The sequence below is a fragment of the Mercenaria mercenaria genome, chromosome 11, assembly GCF_021730395.1.
Source record: "Mercenaria mercenaria strain notata chromosome 11, MADL_Memer_1, whole genome shotgun sequence".
Taxonomy (NCBI): Eukaryota; Metazoa; Mollusca; class Bivalvia; order Venerida; family Veneridae; genus Mercenaria; species Mercenaria mercenaria.
In genome coordinates this window covers 7,536,884-7,556,201 of record NC_069371.1, presented here as the reverse complement: position 1 = coordinate 7,556,201, position 19,318 = coordinate 7,536,884, and the positions used below count along the sequence as shown (strand labels likewise).

Sequence of the window (19,318 nt, the reverse complement as noted above, 5' to 3'; positions counted from 1 at the left end):
TCTGAACGTGTTCTGTCCGGCTGCGACTGTATACGTTTAAGGCAAAAATGGTGCGTTGCCTCCATATGACGCATGTCGCTTATGTTGATATTGTTCCATAACTCACAGTCAAAAAAAGCTTTCGGAAGAACTGTCGACGTGTACAGTCGCGCAGATGTGATTGGACTGACCCCGTATTTATGTATACAATTAAAACTGAAGAGTGTGCCTCTAGCGACTTGGCGTACATTGTCTACTCTAGTGGGTGTTTTACGAGTTTTGCTTTGGGTAATGCCGAGATGTTTATACTCTGTAGATACTTGTAACGGTGATTTGCCATACATTATGATTGTCTCTTCGTGACGCATACGTTGTTTCTGATTATGGATAAGTACTGCACATTTCCTCGGGTTATAAACATACCGCCATTTGTTCGCGTATCTTTAACACACGTTTAGAAGATCAGACTGTCCCTTTTTACTGAGTGAAATCAACACAATGTCATCAGCTTGTGTGGGTGCGCAGACTGGTATATTGTTTATTTTCAATCCACCAGAAGATTCGCTTAATTGATTCAGAAGTTCATCAAGGAAAACTGTGTACAGAAACGGAGCACATATACTACCTTGTCTGGTGCCCTGCATGATGTTGAATGGTTGCGACACGTGTTGGAACGCGAGAACTCGACTTAGTGCTCCATTCAGTAAATTTTGAAATATTCTGAGAGCTTTTCCTTGTATTCCGAAGTTGAATAGCTTGTATATTACACCATCGATCCATATCATGTCAAATGCTTTCATGGCGTCCATAAAGCATGTATACGTGACGTCTCCACGTTCTTGGCAGTAGTTAACGGCTTCCTGATAGATAAACGAGGCCATTTTACACGACTTTCCCTTCTAGAACCTGTGTTGAAGGGGATTAAATTTACTGTTAAATTCAGTCTTTTCAATTCGGGTAAGTGATGTTTTTTCAAACAATTTCGATATCACTGGGAGAAGAGAAATGGCTCTGTAGTTGTTCGGGTCTGTTTTACTTTTCCCATTACCTTTATGAAGAGTTACTGTAAGGCTTTCTTTAAACTGCTTAGGAACATGTTCTTGTGTTAATATTTCATTGAAAACAATAGTTATACAGTTAACTAATGTCTCGCCGCCATTTTTGATATGCTCGTATGTTACGTTATCGTACGACGCACTTTTATCATCTGGCATACTTTTTATCACATTATGTATTTCATTTGTAGACGTTTTCTTAGTTATTTCTCTAGACAGCGAATTTGTTTGGTTTTGCGAACAGAATGATTTAACACATTGTTCAACATGTTGCCGAAATTGGCTGTCAAATTCGTTATCGGTTGAAAATGAATACAAATCAGTAAAATATGTTTGCCAACCGAGCAGAATTTGTTCGGGCTCTTTCACACTCTCGCCGTTAAACACAAGTTCTGTACCGTTCTGTTTTGATTTCTTTCCTTTTTCGAATTAACGACTTTCCAGAAAACTTTCTGATCTATTTCAGCAAGTCTACCAATTCAGTCGTATTCGTTTCTTTCATATGTTGATGCTGCTTTTTTTGAACACGCCTGAACGTACGTTTCTCCTCTTTATAGCTTGAGAATAAATCGCCTGTTCGTGGACGGCCAGCTCTAAATCATTGCGCACGCGCCTCTTTCATCTTCCGGTGAAAGGATTTTAAGTCAGTGGACCAATATGGTTTAAGGTATGGTTTAAATGATCGCACTGGTAAGTTTTTATTTGAAGCTGAGTTAATACATGAAATAATTTCATTATAGCAGTCTTCAGTATTTTCAAAGTTGAACTTTGTGTCTTTAATTAGGTTTTCTACATCGCTGCGATACGCGTCAACTTGATTCTCTGATGTCCATCTATAAGAGTTTTTACAAAATTTGTCTGTCGAAAATGTGCACTCTTTTATTGCACTGAAATGTATGTACATATGTAGCGGCAAGTGGCATGATACATTTAGTGGGGCATCATCTTCAATAAAACACGACTTTATAACCCTATACAAGTTATTTGACACAACGAAATGATCGATAAGGCTTGGCGACATGTTAGTTCCCGGTACAAATGAGAACCTACTTCCGGTACACATACTAGCTCCTGTTACTACTTTCAGGTAATGAGATCGCACTAAGTTTGATATGAATTTATCACGTTGTCTGTCACTTTCAGTTAGAATTTTGGAGTTAAAGTCTCCCATTAACATCAATCCCGAATCGTTATCCATCATCGAGATTAAATCATTAATTTTATTAACTTCTTCTTTAAAGTAATCTAAACTTTCACTACTACATGGGAGATACACTTGAATAACATACAGCGATTGTGTTGGTAGATTAAGTTTTAACATGGCGATACGTTCACTGTTTGTTTCTATAGTTTGAATCTTTTGACTAAGAGACTTGTGCCAAATGAGCGCTACTCCACCTTTGCAGAATTCTCGCCCGTTTCGGGTGTACGGAGTTTTGCAGCAGACGACGTGCGATTCATAATCTCTGTGTATTTTCTCTAAAACCGATGAATTACGTTCTAATAGCGAGTGCTCTGATAAGCCACAAATTGAAATTTGCTTACTATCAAATTGTTCTAACATATATGGTATACCAGTGTATACCCCGGTTACATTCCATGACATAAAGCGAAGGTCCATGATTGAGTATATCTTATTAAGCGTCGTTGTATTCATTGAAGCCTTGGCGGTTATCAGCCCGCCTTCTGTTATGGTACTCCCGATATTCGGACTTGTTTAGCCATGGACGACAGACGATGCCTTCTGGCCAGGTATCAAGATTCTCTACCAACATACTTTGATCCTGGCTAACCACAATCTGTGCGACCTGACAATCAGTTCTGTTTGTGGTCAAACATTTTGCAAATTTACAGTTTAATCCTGTTTCTTCTAAAAAAAACATATAACCCATCTAAATCACTATCTAAGTCAATACCGGTCAGTATATAGGATTTTGCTTTCTTTCTGATTACTCCTCTAAAACGGTTGTTCGGTTTAGGGACAACATCTATGTTGAGTTCGACGTCGTCGGTCCCGAAGTCAGCATCACCAGTACTATTGCCACGTGGTATAGTTATGGGATTTTGTTCAGAACCGTGCTGCGATATGTTGTTATTTTGCTTGACTTTCAAACCTACGTCAGGTGTGTGACGTATTTGTTGCGTTGCGTCCGATCGTGATACGTTTGGACGGGATAAGTATGGCTCCTGATGCGCATGCGTATTCGGATCGGACTTACATCGATTTTGCTGGGAGGAGTACTAATCGATACCTTTTCAATGAGATCAAGCATATTTTTGTTCAACAGATCGAATTTACTTGAAAGTTCATTTGAGAAATGATTAAATGACTCTTTTACAGTTCTGTTTAAATTGTTTGTATTCATTTTCTCTTCCATACTTTTCATTTTTGCTTCAACTGATTTCACAGATTGCACATCCTTAAATTTTTTATTTAATTGATCAGAAAGTTCCTTTTCATGCTCACTAAGTTTTTCATTCATATCATCAATACTAGTTTTCAGCGAGTTTTTTCTCTGAACCTCAGCATCTTGGATGTTGCTGATATTTATCGAATTGTCGCATACACTATCGGTCAGCACTGCTACATTCTCGTTTAACTGCTTTCTGCTATTTTCAAATTTCTTTAATTGTGTGCAGATTGACGCAATACCGTCTGATAGCTTCAGTTGTTCTGCTTTATTCAAATGACGGCTTATTATTTCCGCGCACCTGTCTACTTCTTTTTTTATTGTATCTACGTATCCTTTTGTTTCTGAAGTGAATCGTTCAATCTTTTCTTTAGTTTCACGTGACTCAAGTTTAAGTATACTTATTTCAGACTGCATCGAAGCGACGCTGCTCTTTAATAAGTTAATTTCATGATTGACGCCTGGTTCGGTGTACGTATTTTCAAGTATAATTTGGTCAAGAGTTGACTGGTTCAGATTTGCGCTCGCGGGTTTGAACATAAAACTCAGATCGTTACAGTTTCCGTTCAAGAATTGGTTCAAGCTGAAACAATCCTGTGCATATTTCTCAGCAATACTCATTTTCGAAGATTTTCTCCTGTCTTTGAGTATGCCACACGGTGGATTCTCGCAGTTACGGGCTCGTGAGGCAAGGTCTAAGCGAAACTGGGACAAACGATCTTCATGTGAGTCGGTTATTCAAGTAATTTGCTGACATACAAAGCCCTCGGAAGAGTACTCAATAAATCTACTAAGTTCGTTTTTTTCAGCCGTAAAATCATTCGGACACTGTCCACATTGAATGTTTCCGTCACTGTCTAGCGGCGGCGAAGAAGAGTAACTCATGTATAATGTTCGTTGATCGGAGTTACCGCCCTTGGTTTCAACAGATGTAATATTGTTCGGTGATTGAAAGACTGATTTTACATATGTTTGTGGATTGTCGAGTTCATAGAAATCCATCTCTATCGATGAATGCCCATCCGTATTGTCTGTATGTGAGAAATCGTGATCACCATACAACCTGGTGATTGTCTGACAGCGTTAATAGTCATTCAATAAATTGATCACTGATTAGCCAGTTTAGTCCTGTTATAGCCTGGGGCTATCCTCCGACCAATCCGACGTGACCCCTCCACTGAGCGATGTTTACGAGCTTTGTTTGTTGAAGACAAAATATTTTGAAGAAATGTTCGTTTACTCACAAGATACTGTCTATAGTTCAATTTTATCACTATATTCAGAATTTAGAACTTATATCCAACAATCACATATCTTTATTTTCCAGTTTATATCGTTGGAAAGTCATTTAATTGGCAATTATTGTCAGAGCGAAAAATAACACCACCATCACAAACCGGAACCGGAAATCGCACTCATTTATTTATTTATATACTGTCCATGTTATGTCAGTGCAATGGAAAAGTAACCCATCTATGTTAAATGTTCTGCATGATAACACAGTCATGCATCTAACAGTCCTGAAATTGATTTCTTTGATTTTCTCATATTTCTAGATATTATTCCCATACTTTGACGCATATATTTGGGTAGTAGAGATTGCTCTCTTTTCAGCAGTAGCCTTTTCAACATAATTTACATTGTGAAATTCTTTGGGTTTTGACTTTCTTTTAAAAAAATCGTCTGTTTGTTGACAAATTTTACCACAGAAAATGTCACACTTACCCAAGGGCATTATCTTATTTGCTCTTTACATAGATTGCTAATCCATGTGGCAATTATGCATGCTTTTCCCCTGCCTAGAGGTAAAAAGTACAGAGTTTGCATGAGGTTCTAGGTCAATAGCCACCTAAGCCTACCATAAAGTCTTAGCGGAGTTGTCTCCTTTTTTTTCCCTAAATATTTTAATTATCATTTTTTTTTCAGCTCAAATAACTTTTTTTCAGAAAATGACATTTTCATAATTTTATCATTATGTACTTCAATGCAGTTAACTACACCTATATCTAAAATAGATAGTTCCTACTTGAAGTTTGTATTTTTAGTTCTGAACAGCTATAGAAATACACTGTCTTAGTTAGTAATGAAATGTAGTTTAAAATTTAATACTTAGTTGACAAAAAGAAGTTGTATTAAATGGCAGCATCAAGCTATTAGTATGCATTCTAGATATTCGTTGATTTCGAATTACAAAATCTCTTTCAAAATGGTAACGATAACTTCCCGTCATCACTGGCCAAGAAATCAAGCTACGATTCTTGGATCACTTAATTTGAACCACTGTGCCGAGAAACCAACTTGAGTGCTTACTCTTTTTTTCGAACTCGTTTTCATATAATTGACACAAGCTTAAAGTTTGCTCATTGCAATTATCCCAGTAACGGCACTCGGCAAGGCCTATGGCTAGACTAGCTCCCTAGACTATGATATATCTGTTTTATTTTTAAAAATGTGGACGTAGCCGGTTTATATCCTACGTCCAATATCACTGATATTATTACAACCATTTCTTTGTGAAAATCTCTACAATAGACCTGCATTTGTCACTATCACATAGAATAAGAAACAAATTACAAAAGTTGAAATTTTGTGAGAATTCTTTATTATCAGTCTAGTGGCTAGTCTAGCCTATGGCTTTTTATGAGTTTTCTGCATTCTTCAGGCGGTCGCTCGTACGAGCTACATATGCAGGTGGAGAATGTCGAATGTCGAAATGGCATCTGGTAAGTAAGTTATTGAAGCCGTCGTCAAGCTGACACAATGACAGATAAAAATTTTTGGCATTATAGACGAATGTTAATGGAATAGAATTCATCAAGGAATAGAGGTCGTGTCATTCTGTAAAGGACCGACGAAGAAATCAGATGGATTTGGGCTATACATTATTCCAAGTATAAACTGTCAAGATATGAGTTATAAATATATAACTAATGATTATCAGCTCAAACGCCTATAGACTTCAGATACTATACTTGACAGGTGCTTTTATTGAGTCATATCACATAGATGTACAGCCTATGTCTTCTTAATTTTACCTGCAACCCGACCCATGGATGCTCAGCACCTATATGCCATCAACTAAAATATAAGTATGACCCCGATGCCTTGGCTGTACTTCGCAAATAACGTTGAACCTCGTCTATCAGCTGAAACTCTCCTACTGTCTCGGTAAATTTCCAAACTATATGTCTCTGCCTCAGCTTTCCGATGTTCAGCCAATATTTGCTATCGACTATAGCTATCGACTATCTCGTAAAGGTATAACTTCTATGTGCTGGAACTAAGACTCGAAACATAGTTATAATACTGCATACGAACGTCAAAGGTCTTCATTTAAATAATTTATCGACCCTGACAGTGTAGCTGCAATAGCTTTCTTATCAAGGTATTGGAATAAATTATAAGTTGATTCCTCTCTGTGTTTACATCAATCGCCGGATACAGAATGAATTCACTGTCTTCCGTCTACCAATTTATACCCTACGAGGGTCCTGCAAAAAGTTCTGTCATTAGGTTCGTATTTCTTATGTGCTACGTTTTATCACAGACCTTCAAAGTATTCTCCTTTTACCGAAACACATTTTTGTAACCTTTTTACCCAATCGCGAAAAACAGATATATAGTCTTCTTTTGGTATATGTTGGAGACACTGATAAATAGAGCTGCGAACTTATGGACTTATATTTCTTTCCAGAAAGCATTTTTTAAGCCTTGGAAATAAAACATTATAAATTATATTAATGTTTTACAAAACGAACTAAATAGCTCTAAAACTTTTACATTGAGTCCTTCTGTCGAAAATAATTTGGTCACTGAAGTTTCTAATTTACGATCAACAAATTAAACTACCAACCATGTATTGGATTCCTAAATTGCATAAACAACCATATAAAGCTCACTTCATCGCTAATTCAAGCTCTTGTACCACTACAAATATTTCAAAACTATTAACATCATGTCTAACTGCTGTGAAAGCCCACGTGGAAAGATACTGCAAAAAAGTATACGAAAACTCTGGTAAACACTTATTTTGGTCGATTAAAAATTCTGGCGAAATCCTGGATAAGTTTAAAATTAATTATTACATCTACAGTATCTACAGTCAGTACATACGACTTTTCTACTTTGTATACCACTTTACCACATAACTTAATAAATGACAAACTAACTGCCCTAATTCAAAAGACTTTTGCAAGAGAGAATGCTACATTTCTCGCTTGCAATTTTGATAAAGCTTTTTTTTACTAGCAATATTTTTAAACATTATACAATGTGGACCTGTGACGAAGTTTGTAAAGCCCTTTCCTTTTTATTGAACAACATTTACATCAGGTTTGGGAATGCAGATTTTAGACAAGTAATTGGTATTCCCATGGGAACAAATTGTGCACCCCTTGTCGCAGATTTATTCCATGAACAGGCTCAATCAAACCAAGCCTGCAACATTTTCGTTTTTGTCGTGTTGAGCGACCTGTGAAGTTTCTACTTTTCTCTATTTCATATTGTTATGAAAGAGACTTTATGTTGAGCCTTTCTCCAGATGCGCAGGCAGATATTATAACTGCATTTAATAATACATCACGCTATCTGGATGACATTCTTAATATGGATAATCCGTTTTTTGGTCAATTGGTGGGTACTATTTATCCTAGGGAGCTTCAGTTAATTAAAACTAACAATTCGGATACTGATGCTTCATTTTTAGATTTACATCTCTCTATTTATGACAATATTATACATACCAAAATTTATGACAAGAGGGATGATTTTAATTTTAGTATTGTAAATTTTCCCCATTTGGATGGGGATGTACCTCAGGCTACATCTTAGTGGGTATATTTTTCTCACTTAATTCGGTTTGCCAGAGCGTGTAGTCATGTCAAGCATTTCAATGAACGTAATCAATATATTACAAGTAAACTTCTTCACCAAGGCTACCGTTATAACAAATTGCGTAAATATTTTGCTAAATTGTACTATCGCAATTCTGATTTAGTTTTAAAATTCAATAGTAATTTAAAGACACTTCTGCGAGAAGGTATTTCTAAACCCGTTTTTTATGGAGATGTGGTTGTGTGGCGGCCGTAAAAAGTCTCCCCGTACATTTAATCAGGGCTGTTATATTTCGATCTTCTCAGATCGTTCAGCACGATTTGTATGTCGTGTTATTGGTACTGTTTAGTTTCTAAGCTTGAACATGTCGGCCTGGGTGGTTCCAATAGCTTTGGGTATTGTATAATCACCCCTTGGATATGGTGCCTGCTTTTTAATTTTGTCTTTTGGCAGTTCCTGTGGTATGCAGGCTCCATAACCTCAGATACCCTTTCTAAATTCCAGTTTGTTTAGTTCTGCTCATTGTTTTCTCGTTTAGGGCAAACGCATTATTTTAACTGGGGACCATACGCCGCTTTTCATGGAATTACATGAAAGTATAACATTGAAGGTTCCATGTACACCGCCGTATGAACACGTCTTCGGATGTCTCTAAATTATTTTTGTACTTGTAGCATGTGTAAATGTTGAGTTCTGCTCAACCCGGAGCTAGAGGGCGTGGACGGTAGCATGCATTTCCACTACCGTCCATGAACAGGCTCAATCAAACCGAGCCTGCAACATTTTCGTTTTTGTCGTGTTGAGCGATCTGTGGAGTTTCCACTTTTTCTATTTTACAAACTTCGTAAGATCTTGGGTCATGGTAATTTTCCAAATGTATTTGGTAAAATTATAAAACGTTTTATTAAAACAGGTTACGACCCAACTGTTTTGAGACATACCGCATGTTTAGTGTTCAACCCGTTTACAGTTGGACACTACGCTTCCCTCTTTGATTGTGTCTGACGGAAGAGGGGGAGGACTCTATGATAAGCAGTTTTTAAATCCTACCAGGACTGAACTGTTTTGATTTCTGTCTTCCGGCCTGTTTCGTCGGGCCCTTAATGGTGTTTCTTTTGTTGCTCTGTCTTCTGAAAAGGCATTGAGTACATACGTTTTTGGTTCTAAAGGTTTGCTTTTTATATATTTATACACGAGCATTTTTGTGTTTTACATGCCATGCCTTTTTGTTTCCATTACGTGTGTTAGAGTTTCACCTGGAGGGGATTACTTTTATTTAAACTGTCCCGTGTCTTTGGAACATGGTGGGGGTAAGAATGAGGTTGGGTGCGCACCATAAACCGGTTTAAGCTCCCCAGTGGTGTTTTTGCCACTGACCGTTCCAAGGCGGTACCCCACTGTGTTCCTTTGTTTGTTCGTTTTGTCCTCATGTGTCGGCTTTGTGTGTGCGCGCGCGCGGGTGTGTGTATGTGCGTGCGTGCGTGCGTGTGTGTGTGTGTTTGTGGTGCGCACGTTTGCGTGCTGTGGGTTTCGTTTTGGGGAGGCTGCGTTTTTGGTGCTTGTCTTTGTTTTTTATAACATCCACCTTTTCAGAAGCCAAAAACGACTTGTTGTCGTGTATAAAATGGACTCCTGACCATTCATTGTTTGGGCGTTTCTTATTACAAAAGTATTTCACTTTCTTCAGTACAGCGTTCTTGTAGAATCGTCCTGTGACTGTATGACCAGACGGAGAAGGCACTTGAACGATTTGCCCACTAGAATTGAAGAAAATTGCATACATGTTTTTTCGAACTAAAGGTTGGCTTGGCAATACAGGGTCGTTGTTTAATCTTTTCATTTCCATGGCTTATTATCAGTCCTTCTCTGTGGCTCAAACATGCACCCATGTTTCGTGATCTGTTAGCAAGTTAGAAATAGCCCGACTATCACAGCCTTTGTAGTTTTCAAAAGTTCCCAGGCACATTTAAGGCGTTGTTTCTTTTGCTCCTCAGTGAACAAATGAGGTACCCACCTAGCGCAAACCTTTTTCAAGTCCGAACGCTTTTTCAGAGTTGTTTGCACACTGCCTTCTGATATACCAGTATAATTTAACGTCAATAAGAAAGGCGTGACATCCGCTATCTTCGACGTTTACCGCAGTATTATGAGCTAAAAGTGCAGACACGCTTCGATGCATAAAGTTGATCTATACAACACGCTATATCTTTCTCCGACAATCGCGCATCCTGTTCGACCACTGCTTTTACAGCAGTGATGTTTGTCTTGGTAACAGAGGATTTATGCCTACCAGAACGGGTATCATCTTTGGTAGATAATTCCCCAGCTTTAAAAGCTTTAAAAGCTTTAACCCACCTAAACACACTGTGCGCATTGAAATGGCATTAGTTCCATATTTACGGCGCAATTCATCAAATATCTGCTTTGAATCTATAATAAGCCAAATGCGGCATTTAATACAGCTATGAATTTCATTCTTTTCGTCCATTTTACAATATGACAAGTAAATTGGTCAGTGTATATGACTGCATGTATTTCAATTTGAAATAACTCGATTATTTGAAAAGCGGTTTGCACGGAATAAACAGATATCGTTATAAATAGAGAACGATAACGAAAACATTATCAGAAAAGTCGATTATGTCTTTATTGGTAATTCAGGGTTTACTTCATGGTCTTTATAGTCAATACGATTCAAAAGTAGTACAACTATTTTGTCACGGATAATGGTTTCAGTACCCGATTCCCCTTTTCTCAATAATAACATTTAACATGTTATTGTTACAAATACCGTGCGAGAGTAGTAGCTATTGGATACACCAGTCAAGTTCAGTGAAGCGTTAATAAATACCTGGGATAAAACTACGGAAGGCCATTAATGACAGAACATTTTGCAGGACCCTCCATGCACCATGTTATCATAGGTAAATACCATTGCCTAATTTAGACCGATATATTTACATATACTTTGTTTTGCAAACTTGTTTTGATTGTTTATTCGCATAATAAATACTTTGTTTCGCACTTATATCAAAGTGAATTATATATTCAACTGTAACTTACAGACTTGTTTCCTTTTGGTTACTTAGACACCAGTCATATAACATTAGATTCCTGGACAAATTTTACCAAATAACGAGGCACCGGCTTTTCCCATATGCATGTATCTCTTTAAGTATTAACAGTAAACAGCGTACACTATGTTGGAACATTTAATACTAAATTTGGCTGCGCACTTTATAAGTTTCTCAGTTGTCCATCAATGAGTTGGCTTCCAGTGGTGTTTTTGCCACTGACCGTTCCAAGGCGGTGCCCCACTGTGTTCCTTTGTTTATTCGTTTTGTCCTCTTGTGTAGGCTTTGTGTATGTGTGTGTGTTCCTTTGTTTGTTCGTTTTGTCCTCTTGTGTAGGCTTTGTGTATGTGTGTGTGTTCCTTTGTTTGTTCGTTTTGTCCTCGTGTGTTGGCTTTGTGTGTGTACATGTGTGTGTGTGTTTGTGATGTGCACGTCTGTGTGCTGTAGGTTTCGTTTTGGGGAGGCTGCGATTTTGGTACGTGGCATTCCCTGTTTGATATTTGTCTTTGTTTTTTTTTCCACGATGTACGATTGGCATCGCATCGCATGGACCACAGGAACATGTTTCCTTGCGATAGTGTCTATTGTGTTTGTTGTGTACAAGAAATCCCTAAAAAGCTGTGATAGATGTCTCTGTAATAACTAGTCCTGTGGAGCATGAATAATACGTTTCAGCTCCACCATTCCCTATTAAAACTAAGTCATGAACAGTGCAGCTGCACCCCATACTAAGAATAGTCTAGTCTCGCCATTTGCACTTTCAAAGATTTAAACATTCAAATCAATTTAGTTTTCTTTGAAAAACAGCTTTCGTAGAAATGTACATAAATAAGAAATAGCTTAGTAGCTGGAGGTATTTTATGCCCCTGAAGGTGGGCAAATTAAAATCGCATTGTCCGTCCGTCCGTCCGTCAAAAATAATCCCACGATAAACACTGATATTATTATTTTGAGATGATTCTACGCGTTTCATAAACCAGAAGTCATGGAGTAACGTCATTTATCCTGATTACATAGACTAAAACTTAGCTCGGCATACAGAATGGAAGTTAAAGGTTCGTTAGGTCAGGATCGAAAAGAATCATCTAGAATTAAAGCTCAAGTCATATAAAAACGGTGTTAACATAAACAGATGTCACACTGTCAATCTGATCTACATGAAAGGTGGTTAAAATATTTGTCTTTGTGTGGCATAGGGAGGATCTTAGACTAGGCCATCAAAATCAAAACCTAGGACACTAGATCAAATTAACCAGGCCTGGTTTCACGTACATCATGTCGAAAATGAGTTTGAACAAGGATTTTCTACGATCTGACCTAGTGACCTAGTTTTTATCACACACCCTGATTCTAAATTAAGCTAGACTTTAGATCGATTTATTAAAACTAAATTTCTACTTGATCTACATGAAAATAATAAGAATAATTTAGTGTGATGAATGAATCAAAGGTATAAACTTTAAAACCACGTTAAAGACAGTCAATATGCTTTGTGAATTCCTTGTCAGTTTCCAAGATCTTGACCTTTACAAGCAGCTTAGTATTTTCAAATACAAGTGTGGCCGTGATGTGTCTATCTTTCAAACGTTTGCTTTCGGGGGTATTCACTTTGATTTTCCCTAGGACTTTGCAGACATCTCCTGTCACATACTTTTGCCTTTCGTTTTTGGATCCATATACTCTTCTCTCGTTTGTGAATCCATTTGCTCTGTCTGATGTGGCTACAGAAATATGTTGTAAGCGTTTTAGACTTAAGCTATATTTTTGAGCAGATTTTATCTCCTTCTTTGCTCTTATCTTTACTTCAAATAAGTCCTTTGCAAAGTTCTTGCCAAACACATTAAGTATCTTGGATTGTACATGTTTTTCTACGCTAAACGCTCTTGTGGTATCTATGCCATACATGAATGACAGAATATTTGTCGTGATGACATCTGGGAAATGACCAAAACGAACAGCCCCTTTTAAGACAACCAGTCCGGATTCGTCTGCAAGTATGATTCGCTTATTTTTAATTTTCTTTCTCATTTTTTCCAGTACAAATTCATTTTCAGCAAACCCACCAACTAATACAATGGGGTCTACTTGTTTCATTTTTTTCTGTGATAAAATTTCTTTCACGTGTGCAATTATGTTGTTCATGAGAATTTCAGAAAAGTTGATAACTATTGATGCATCAATTGCCAGTTTGTCTCCAATTAATGTGACCCTGTCATTCAGCCCTAACTTGGAAAAAATATCCCTAAGTGGTATTCCAACTACAGTTTGATACATATCTGTCAGTGATACCGGCACTCTAAAAATAATTTTACCTTTTGATGCCAGCGTAATATTTCTTGTCTTTATTTCGAATTCTCTAAATAAATCAGAATAATCAGTCATCTGCTCATTTTTAAATCGATGCATTGTCTCTTTACCAAATATCTTAATAAGCCACTCCAAGTAGTTGTTGTCGGCGGTATTTCCTCCCCACGGTCCCCCACTTGCTTTGTGTATCTCTTTCAAAGAGCCGTCAATTAATTTTTCGTGGACAGAAATGTTAGCTGTTCCTCCTGAAAGACTTTGAACTATTGAGTCGCAGTTAATTTGTATATGAAACAGGTTTATGGCAACAAAGGTCTTGATAAACAATTAATAAATGTGATTACATGTAGAAATTATACAAATGATTAGTAATTGATGCACATGACTCAACATGCTTGTGAATGTATATAAATTCATACTGATCCTTTTCCTTTCAAAGAACTCCTAATTGGTTTCATTGGTGCTAGAGATACACTGATAAAAGACCGTATATTATGTAGAAATGTACAATCTTTCGAGACAATTATTTCTTCTATTCATGTTACGAAAAATATATGTAAATGTAAAATAAGTAGATGTTGACGTCTTTTTGCATGAATAATTAAACCTGCAATTTTCACTGTTTGCTTTGTTTTCGGTGCTTCCGAGGGATCTACTTTCCAGATTTTATTTCATAACTTTTACTATCTTTTATCATTATGATGAGTATAGTCAGTCTGCAATAAGAAAACAACCTATACATACCCCCTAAATCCACAACCATATACTGTGTTCCAGATTTGGACAAGTTCGTCTTTTCATCAGTTGACACAATCTGACACAAAACAGAAGCTGATGCCGGGACAAGACAGAGTTTCAGACGTGATTCATCTATGCCAGCCTATAATAACAAGACTTAAAGGTTAAATTCAGTAATATTATGCAATGTTAGAGTCTGAATGTTCATAAAACGTTCTCTGAGGCTACGAAAGCAGCGTTTCGCAACGGATACTATGAAATCCCATGCTCAGAAAAATGGACTAGTCCCTTTAGTAGTATACAAAGCAGATATAAATTGCACAGGTAAATATTTTGTTAGCTGGGTGGGTGATCGATCAGTGTGTTGGTCACGAGGTAGTCGATGTACGCAGCTTACAACGTCCAATCGTGAATAATTTGATAAGATGCACCTAGCCTAATCAGCCTCACTGACTGGTATTCTGTGCATATTTGTTTTGATTGAAGCTGTTTTAATATAACAAATGCTGTTAAGTTATTGCGCGAATTTTCTAGTTAACAGAACGAATTAGTTGAAACCTACCTCTTGAGCTGCCTCTCTCATGAACTGCTTTGCATTGTCGTTCCATATGGCAGGCACAGTGAAGACATACTGTAAATCTGTTACTTCTATAGCACTTGTTTGGTTTGTTACTGCTTCTATCAAATGTTCCCTCAAATAACGGATGAACATTGTGAAAATAGTCATGGCTTGCAGTGTTACGCCGCTGATATCCTCAATAATTGTTTCCCGAGATAAATTCTGCAAATTTAAGTAAAACCTTTTTCTATTTGCTTTAGGTCTATAGATAATATAAAACTCGTGAGCTTTTAACACTGACTTTGAAGCAAGTGTTGCCTAAAATGATATGTTTTGAACCTCATTCGCTATTTCTAAAAGGGACTTCACAATGTTTATGTCTAATAGAGGGTAGTTTTACCGTTCATTTCCATTCAAATCTAGTTCGTATTATAGTCATTCCAATTCAATATCATTTTAGAGAGTCTAGAATTTTTATGTGGTTATTATATTTGTAGCTATATTATCTGAATATCTAAATACTTTAAAAGCTGATAAGAGTGATATGTGTAATTTGCCGTCGCCTTATACGAAATGGCGCAAATTCAGGATCAGTTTTGTTAAAAGGAATGATACATATCCCGTTTTGACATTAATGATTGTAGTACTAGACTTGCTATCGTATCTGTGAAAAGTAAAGGTTTACCTTCGCCTTATGAAACAATGAACATTAGCTCCGTATAGCTTTCGAGCGATCCTAGTTTTAAGAACAGCTAAAACCAATTATAATTTACCCCCAGCAAATTGCTAGTACGCATTTACAGCTGGGTCGACTGAGGCAATCGTGAAAACGTGCCTTGCCCAAGGACACACCGCAACGGGAGTACCGGGGCTTTCACCTCCGTAAAAAAGCTTCTAAACCCTCTAGATTTATGCAAACAATCGTGGTCAGAAACAATAAGAAATGACAGAGAATTATTACCTCGTTGTTATCAAGAATCTCCTTAAAATGCCGGAATAAAAGCCAGCCTTTGTGCTGATCATCTTCTGCAAGACTAGAGTACTTGTTCTCAGCCTTAGATCCAAATGAATGGAATTTCCGGTCTGGACTCAACAGAATGCAGGTAGGTGTCTTCATTGATATAAGTTTCTCTGATCCAGCGTTCCAGCCATGGTAAGTTTGAGCTTTCTGTGAATCATGGCGGAAAGTGAATGCATAACCGCTGTATGTTGTTCCGAAATCAAACGCTGCGACTTGCATATACGACGAGGATGATGTGGCCGTTATAAAACTGCTTAAAAATTAAACTTGAAATTAATAGTATTTTCCTAATTAGTGGTTTGTCATAATCTGCAATAATCCGGTTTATATATCAAAGATCAGAAGAAGAGGGGAATTATGGTCTTTCTTTACCGCTCACACCTCAAACTTGGAAGTCTTGACAAAGTTAAACATACTGGCGCGAACAATTGTGACAAGAAGGATCACAAAAGGATCAGCTGTGTTAAATTATTTTGAAACAAAGCCAACTATTACAGAGTAAAGATTTTAAGATTACACGTACAGGATATAGACACTGTTCTTAAACAAACGAAATCTACTCTGGTGGTCACTTTTTTGTCAAACTGAAAAAAAATTGAGCACTTCTGGCAAGATAAAAGGTCATAACGACTATAGGGGAAAATTTGCATCGCGTCGTGATACAAATAGTATATAAAAACGTCTCATTTCAAAATAGCGGTTAATTTCGGGCTAGTCCAATGATCGAAATTCATAATTATCCAAAAGCCGAATTTCAACATTGTATTGAATGAACAGCCTGATCACAGATTGATACTGATTTTTTTAAAGTCGAATATCGAGCAAGCAATTAGTGTCGAGCCAGCTCGAAAATCGTACTTCAAATTTTGAAAAGCTGAATTTCAATGTAATACTGAAACTGCGATCTGCTCAAGGTCATAACTCGTGCCAGATTAGATACTATGTAAATTCAAGTTTTTTAAAAAAAACTCAAATAGGTTATTCCCGGTATTATATTTCAAGCCTGCTCGATTTTTCAAAGCAATTAAATTTAAAGCTAGGATTGAATGTGAAACTAACTTTGAAATAGCTGAATTTCGACAACAGGTATTGAATTAGGAGCCAGTTTGGAGATTGCAGTTTTAATTTGACTATAAATTTATATTAGCCCAAAATAATTGAAATTCGATCTTCAAGCTGGCTCTAATTTTAATTCTACATCGAAATTAGGTCATTTAATTTCGATTTCCGTGTTTGTCCAAAAACTCAATTTCATTGACATTCAACGTCAACCTTTCAAAAATTTGAATTTCGATCTTCTACTTCAAACTTGTCAAAATATGCCGCCTCTGATATCAACGTTTTGAAACTTTTAAATTTTGTTTCTTCTTACACGTTTCATTAACAAGTGTTGCTGTTAGCAGTTTTGACATTCACATTTAAAGTGGGTGGGGAAACTTGACATGTGACCAGCCAGGAACACAATTTCCGTATTTTTGTTTAAGTGGTTCAAACATTTTACCTGAAAGTTCGTCCATTGAAAATCAGTAAAATTGATCAGGCCACTTTGTTGCTCTGTGATAAAAACAAGTATTCAAGACAATTTAAAATGCAACATGGTAAAACGTTTGAACCATTTTTTTAAAAAATTACGGAAATTGTGTTCCTGGCTGGTCACATGTAACAAATTACCCCACCCACGTTATCTATAAAGTAAGTCAAAACTATGAAACTTTATACATGTACTAGGTATATTGCCATACAATATAAATAAAAGAAAAAACATTTTGCGGAAACACCTAACTGGGACACACCCTTTAATTCAAGCTCGAAAGCAGTTCCTTAAATTTCAATTTTCGACAGACTCAAAGTTCAATGCTGGCTCGAATTAACTGAACATTTCAGTTTCAAATTCGAGTTAGATCAAAATTCGATAGGTACTCGAAATTCTTTTTGAAATTTCAAATTTCGATCATCAAGCTGTTTGAAGTTGACTATTGACAGTAAACGAAATCAGATTATGGCGCGTCCACTAATTTCTAAATCCGTATATGTGTGCAGTTAAGCGGGTGAGAAGAAATCAGTCTTTACCGTTAGAAAACTTAAAATCTGTATTTCTGCATTTCCAAAACTGCCCCGTTATCTTTCCAGTAAATATCATGTAGGAAAAAAACAATGATAAATATCCAACAAGAAAAGCCACGTTCCAAAACGCAGCCATTCAAGCGGACGTCAGATGTGCTAGAATTTATCAAATATGCTAAAGATTTTTAAGGTGAAACATATGAAATATATTTCTTTTATCCAGTACACATTTATCAAACAATAAACGATTATTTTCAGCAACTTACGGTGTGTGTGCGCTGTAGCATTTCGAATGTTTCCAGCATCTACTATTCCCTGTAGTCTCCCATCTCTCAGAAATCTCAAAGTTACTACCGACAGAGAAATACTCACTCGTTAAACAATGTTAAAATGGTTTGTTATGGAATTGCAAATGAGCAGTTATTTAACTGTGCTTTACTTGAAAAGACTACTCAGAAAAAAGTCCGTGGGTAAAATATCCAGCGATTAACTTCGTTCTTCATCTGTGAACAATATCATTAGTCGTATTTCGACCAAAATTGTGCAGTATATTTTTTTCATGAATATTTTAAAATGTTCACAGTTCACTGCTTAAAAAAGAAATCAAGTTTGTGGAACTTGGTTAGTTTGAAATATTTTGACTGAAAAAACAATCTTTGAGACCCCTTTGAGCGTACTCCCACGATTGAATATTTCAAAGCGTAGTTATTATGTAGTATACTTTGCTACGTTAACGTATGTTTGTTTTTATTTGCATTTTAGTAAAAATAATGCGAACAAGACATTTGAATGTAATCTTTTGAAATAATAATTTGTTTACGATGACATAATGATTATGGTTAATCATAAAATAAAAATTCATTGATATTCGGACTATCCGCAGCACAGTTTGAAGTAATTCATATGTAAATGCTATCAGGTATATAACTTTAGGGAAAAAAGTGACAGAAAATATATGCATATGTTCTCTTACTTTGTCCAATTCTGTGCTTCAGCAAATATCAAAGACGGAATTAAAATAAGAATAACTCCAATTCTTTTACTCCTACAAACCACCATCTTTCAATTATATCAGTACAAGTAATCCGATACGTAGGCCTATAGCACGCTTACGCATATTGTCCTAAATCGATCAACAATTCAGAGGAATAAGTTAAATATACTTAAAGATTTTGAAAACGCAACAGTAGGTTAAGTTGGCTTTTACAGGGAATGTAACAACATTACTTGTATTGAAATACATCTTTTCAAATCTAAATTTAATGTCGTCATTTTGATAT

The 19,318-nt window shown here is 36.5% G+C and overlaps 1 protein-coding gene across 2 annotated transcripts; it reads right to left on the bottom strand.

The window, feature by feature from the left end:
* Positions 1 to 12,819: 12,819 nt before the first annotated feature.
* Positions 12,820 to 19,150, bottom strand: LOC123532492 (heat shock 70 kDa protein 12B-like). 2 transcript variants are annotated; one of them, XM_045313944.2, is made up of 6 exons: positions 19,012 to 19,150; positions 18,305 to 18,388; positions 15,915 to 16,227; positions 14,957 to 15,175; positions 14,401 to 14,536; positions 12,820 to 13,904 (listed from the first exon to the last, which is right to left on the bottom strand). In XM_045313944.2, exons 1-6 carry the CDS (start codon positions 19,095 to 19,097, stop codon positions 12,823 to 12,825), a joined length of 1,920 nt encoding a protein of 639 aa, XP_045169879.2. In that variant the 5' UTR covers positions 19,098 to 19,150; the 3' UTR covers positions 12,820 to 12,822. The 2 variants fall into 2 exon arrangements, with proteins under 2 accessions (XP_045169879.2, XP_045169880.2); XM_045313945.2 differs by having other exon boundaries at positions 15,915 to 16,224.
* Between the last annotated feature and the right edge of the window lie 168 nt (positions 19,151 to 19,318).

What these genes read in the sequence shown, in the direction of transcription:
- LOC123532492 (XM_045313944.2), bottom strand. Translation starts at nt 19,097, where the DNA reads ATGGTGGTTTGTAGGAGTAAAAGAATTGGAGTTATTCTTATTTTAATT. An exon ending in AGATTCTTGATAACAACGAG is followed by an intron (nt 15,176 to 15,914) that starts GTAATAATTCTC and finishes TTAAATTTGCAG; the next exon opens with AATTTATCTCGGGAAACAAT. An exon ending in TGAGAGAGGCAGCTCAAGAG is followed by an intron (nt 14,537 to 14,956) that starts GTAGGTTTCAAC and finishes TTGTTATTATAG; the next exon opens with GCTGGCATAGATGAATCACG.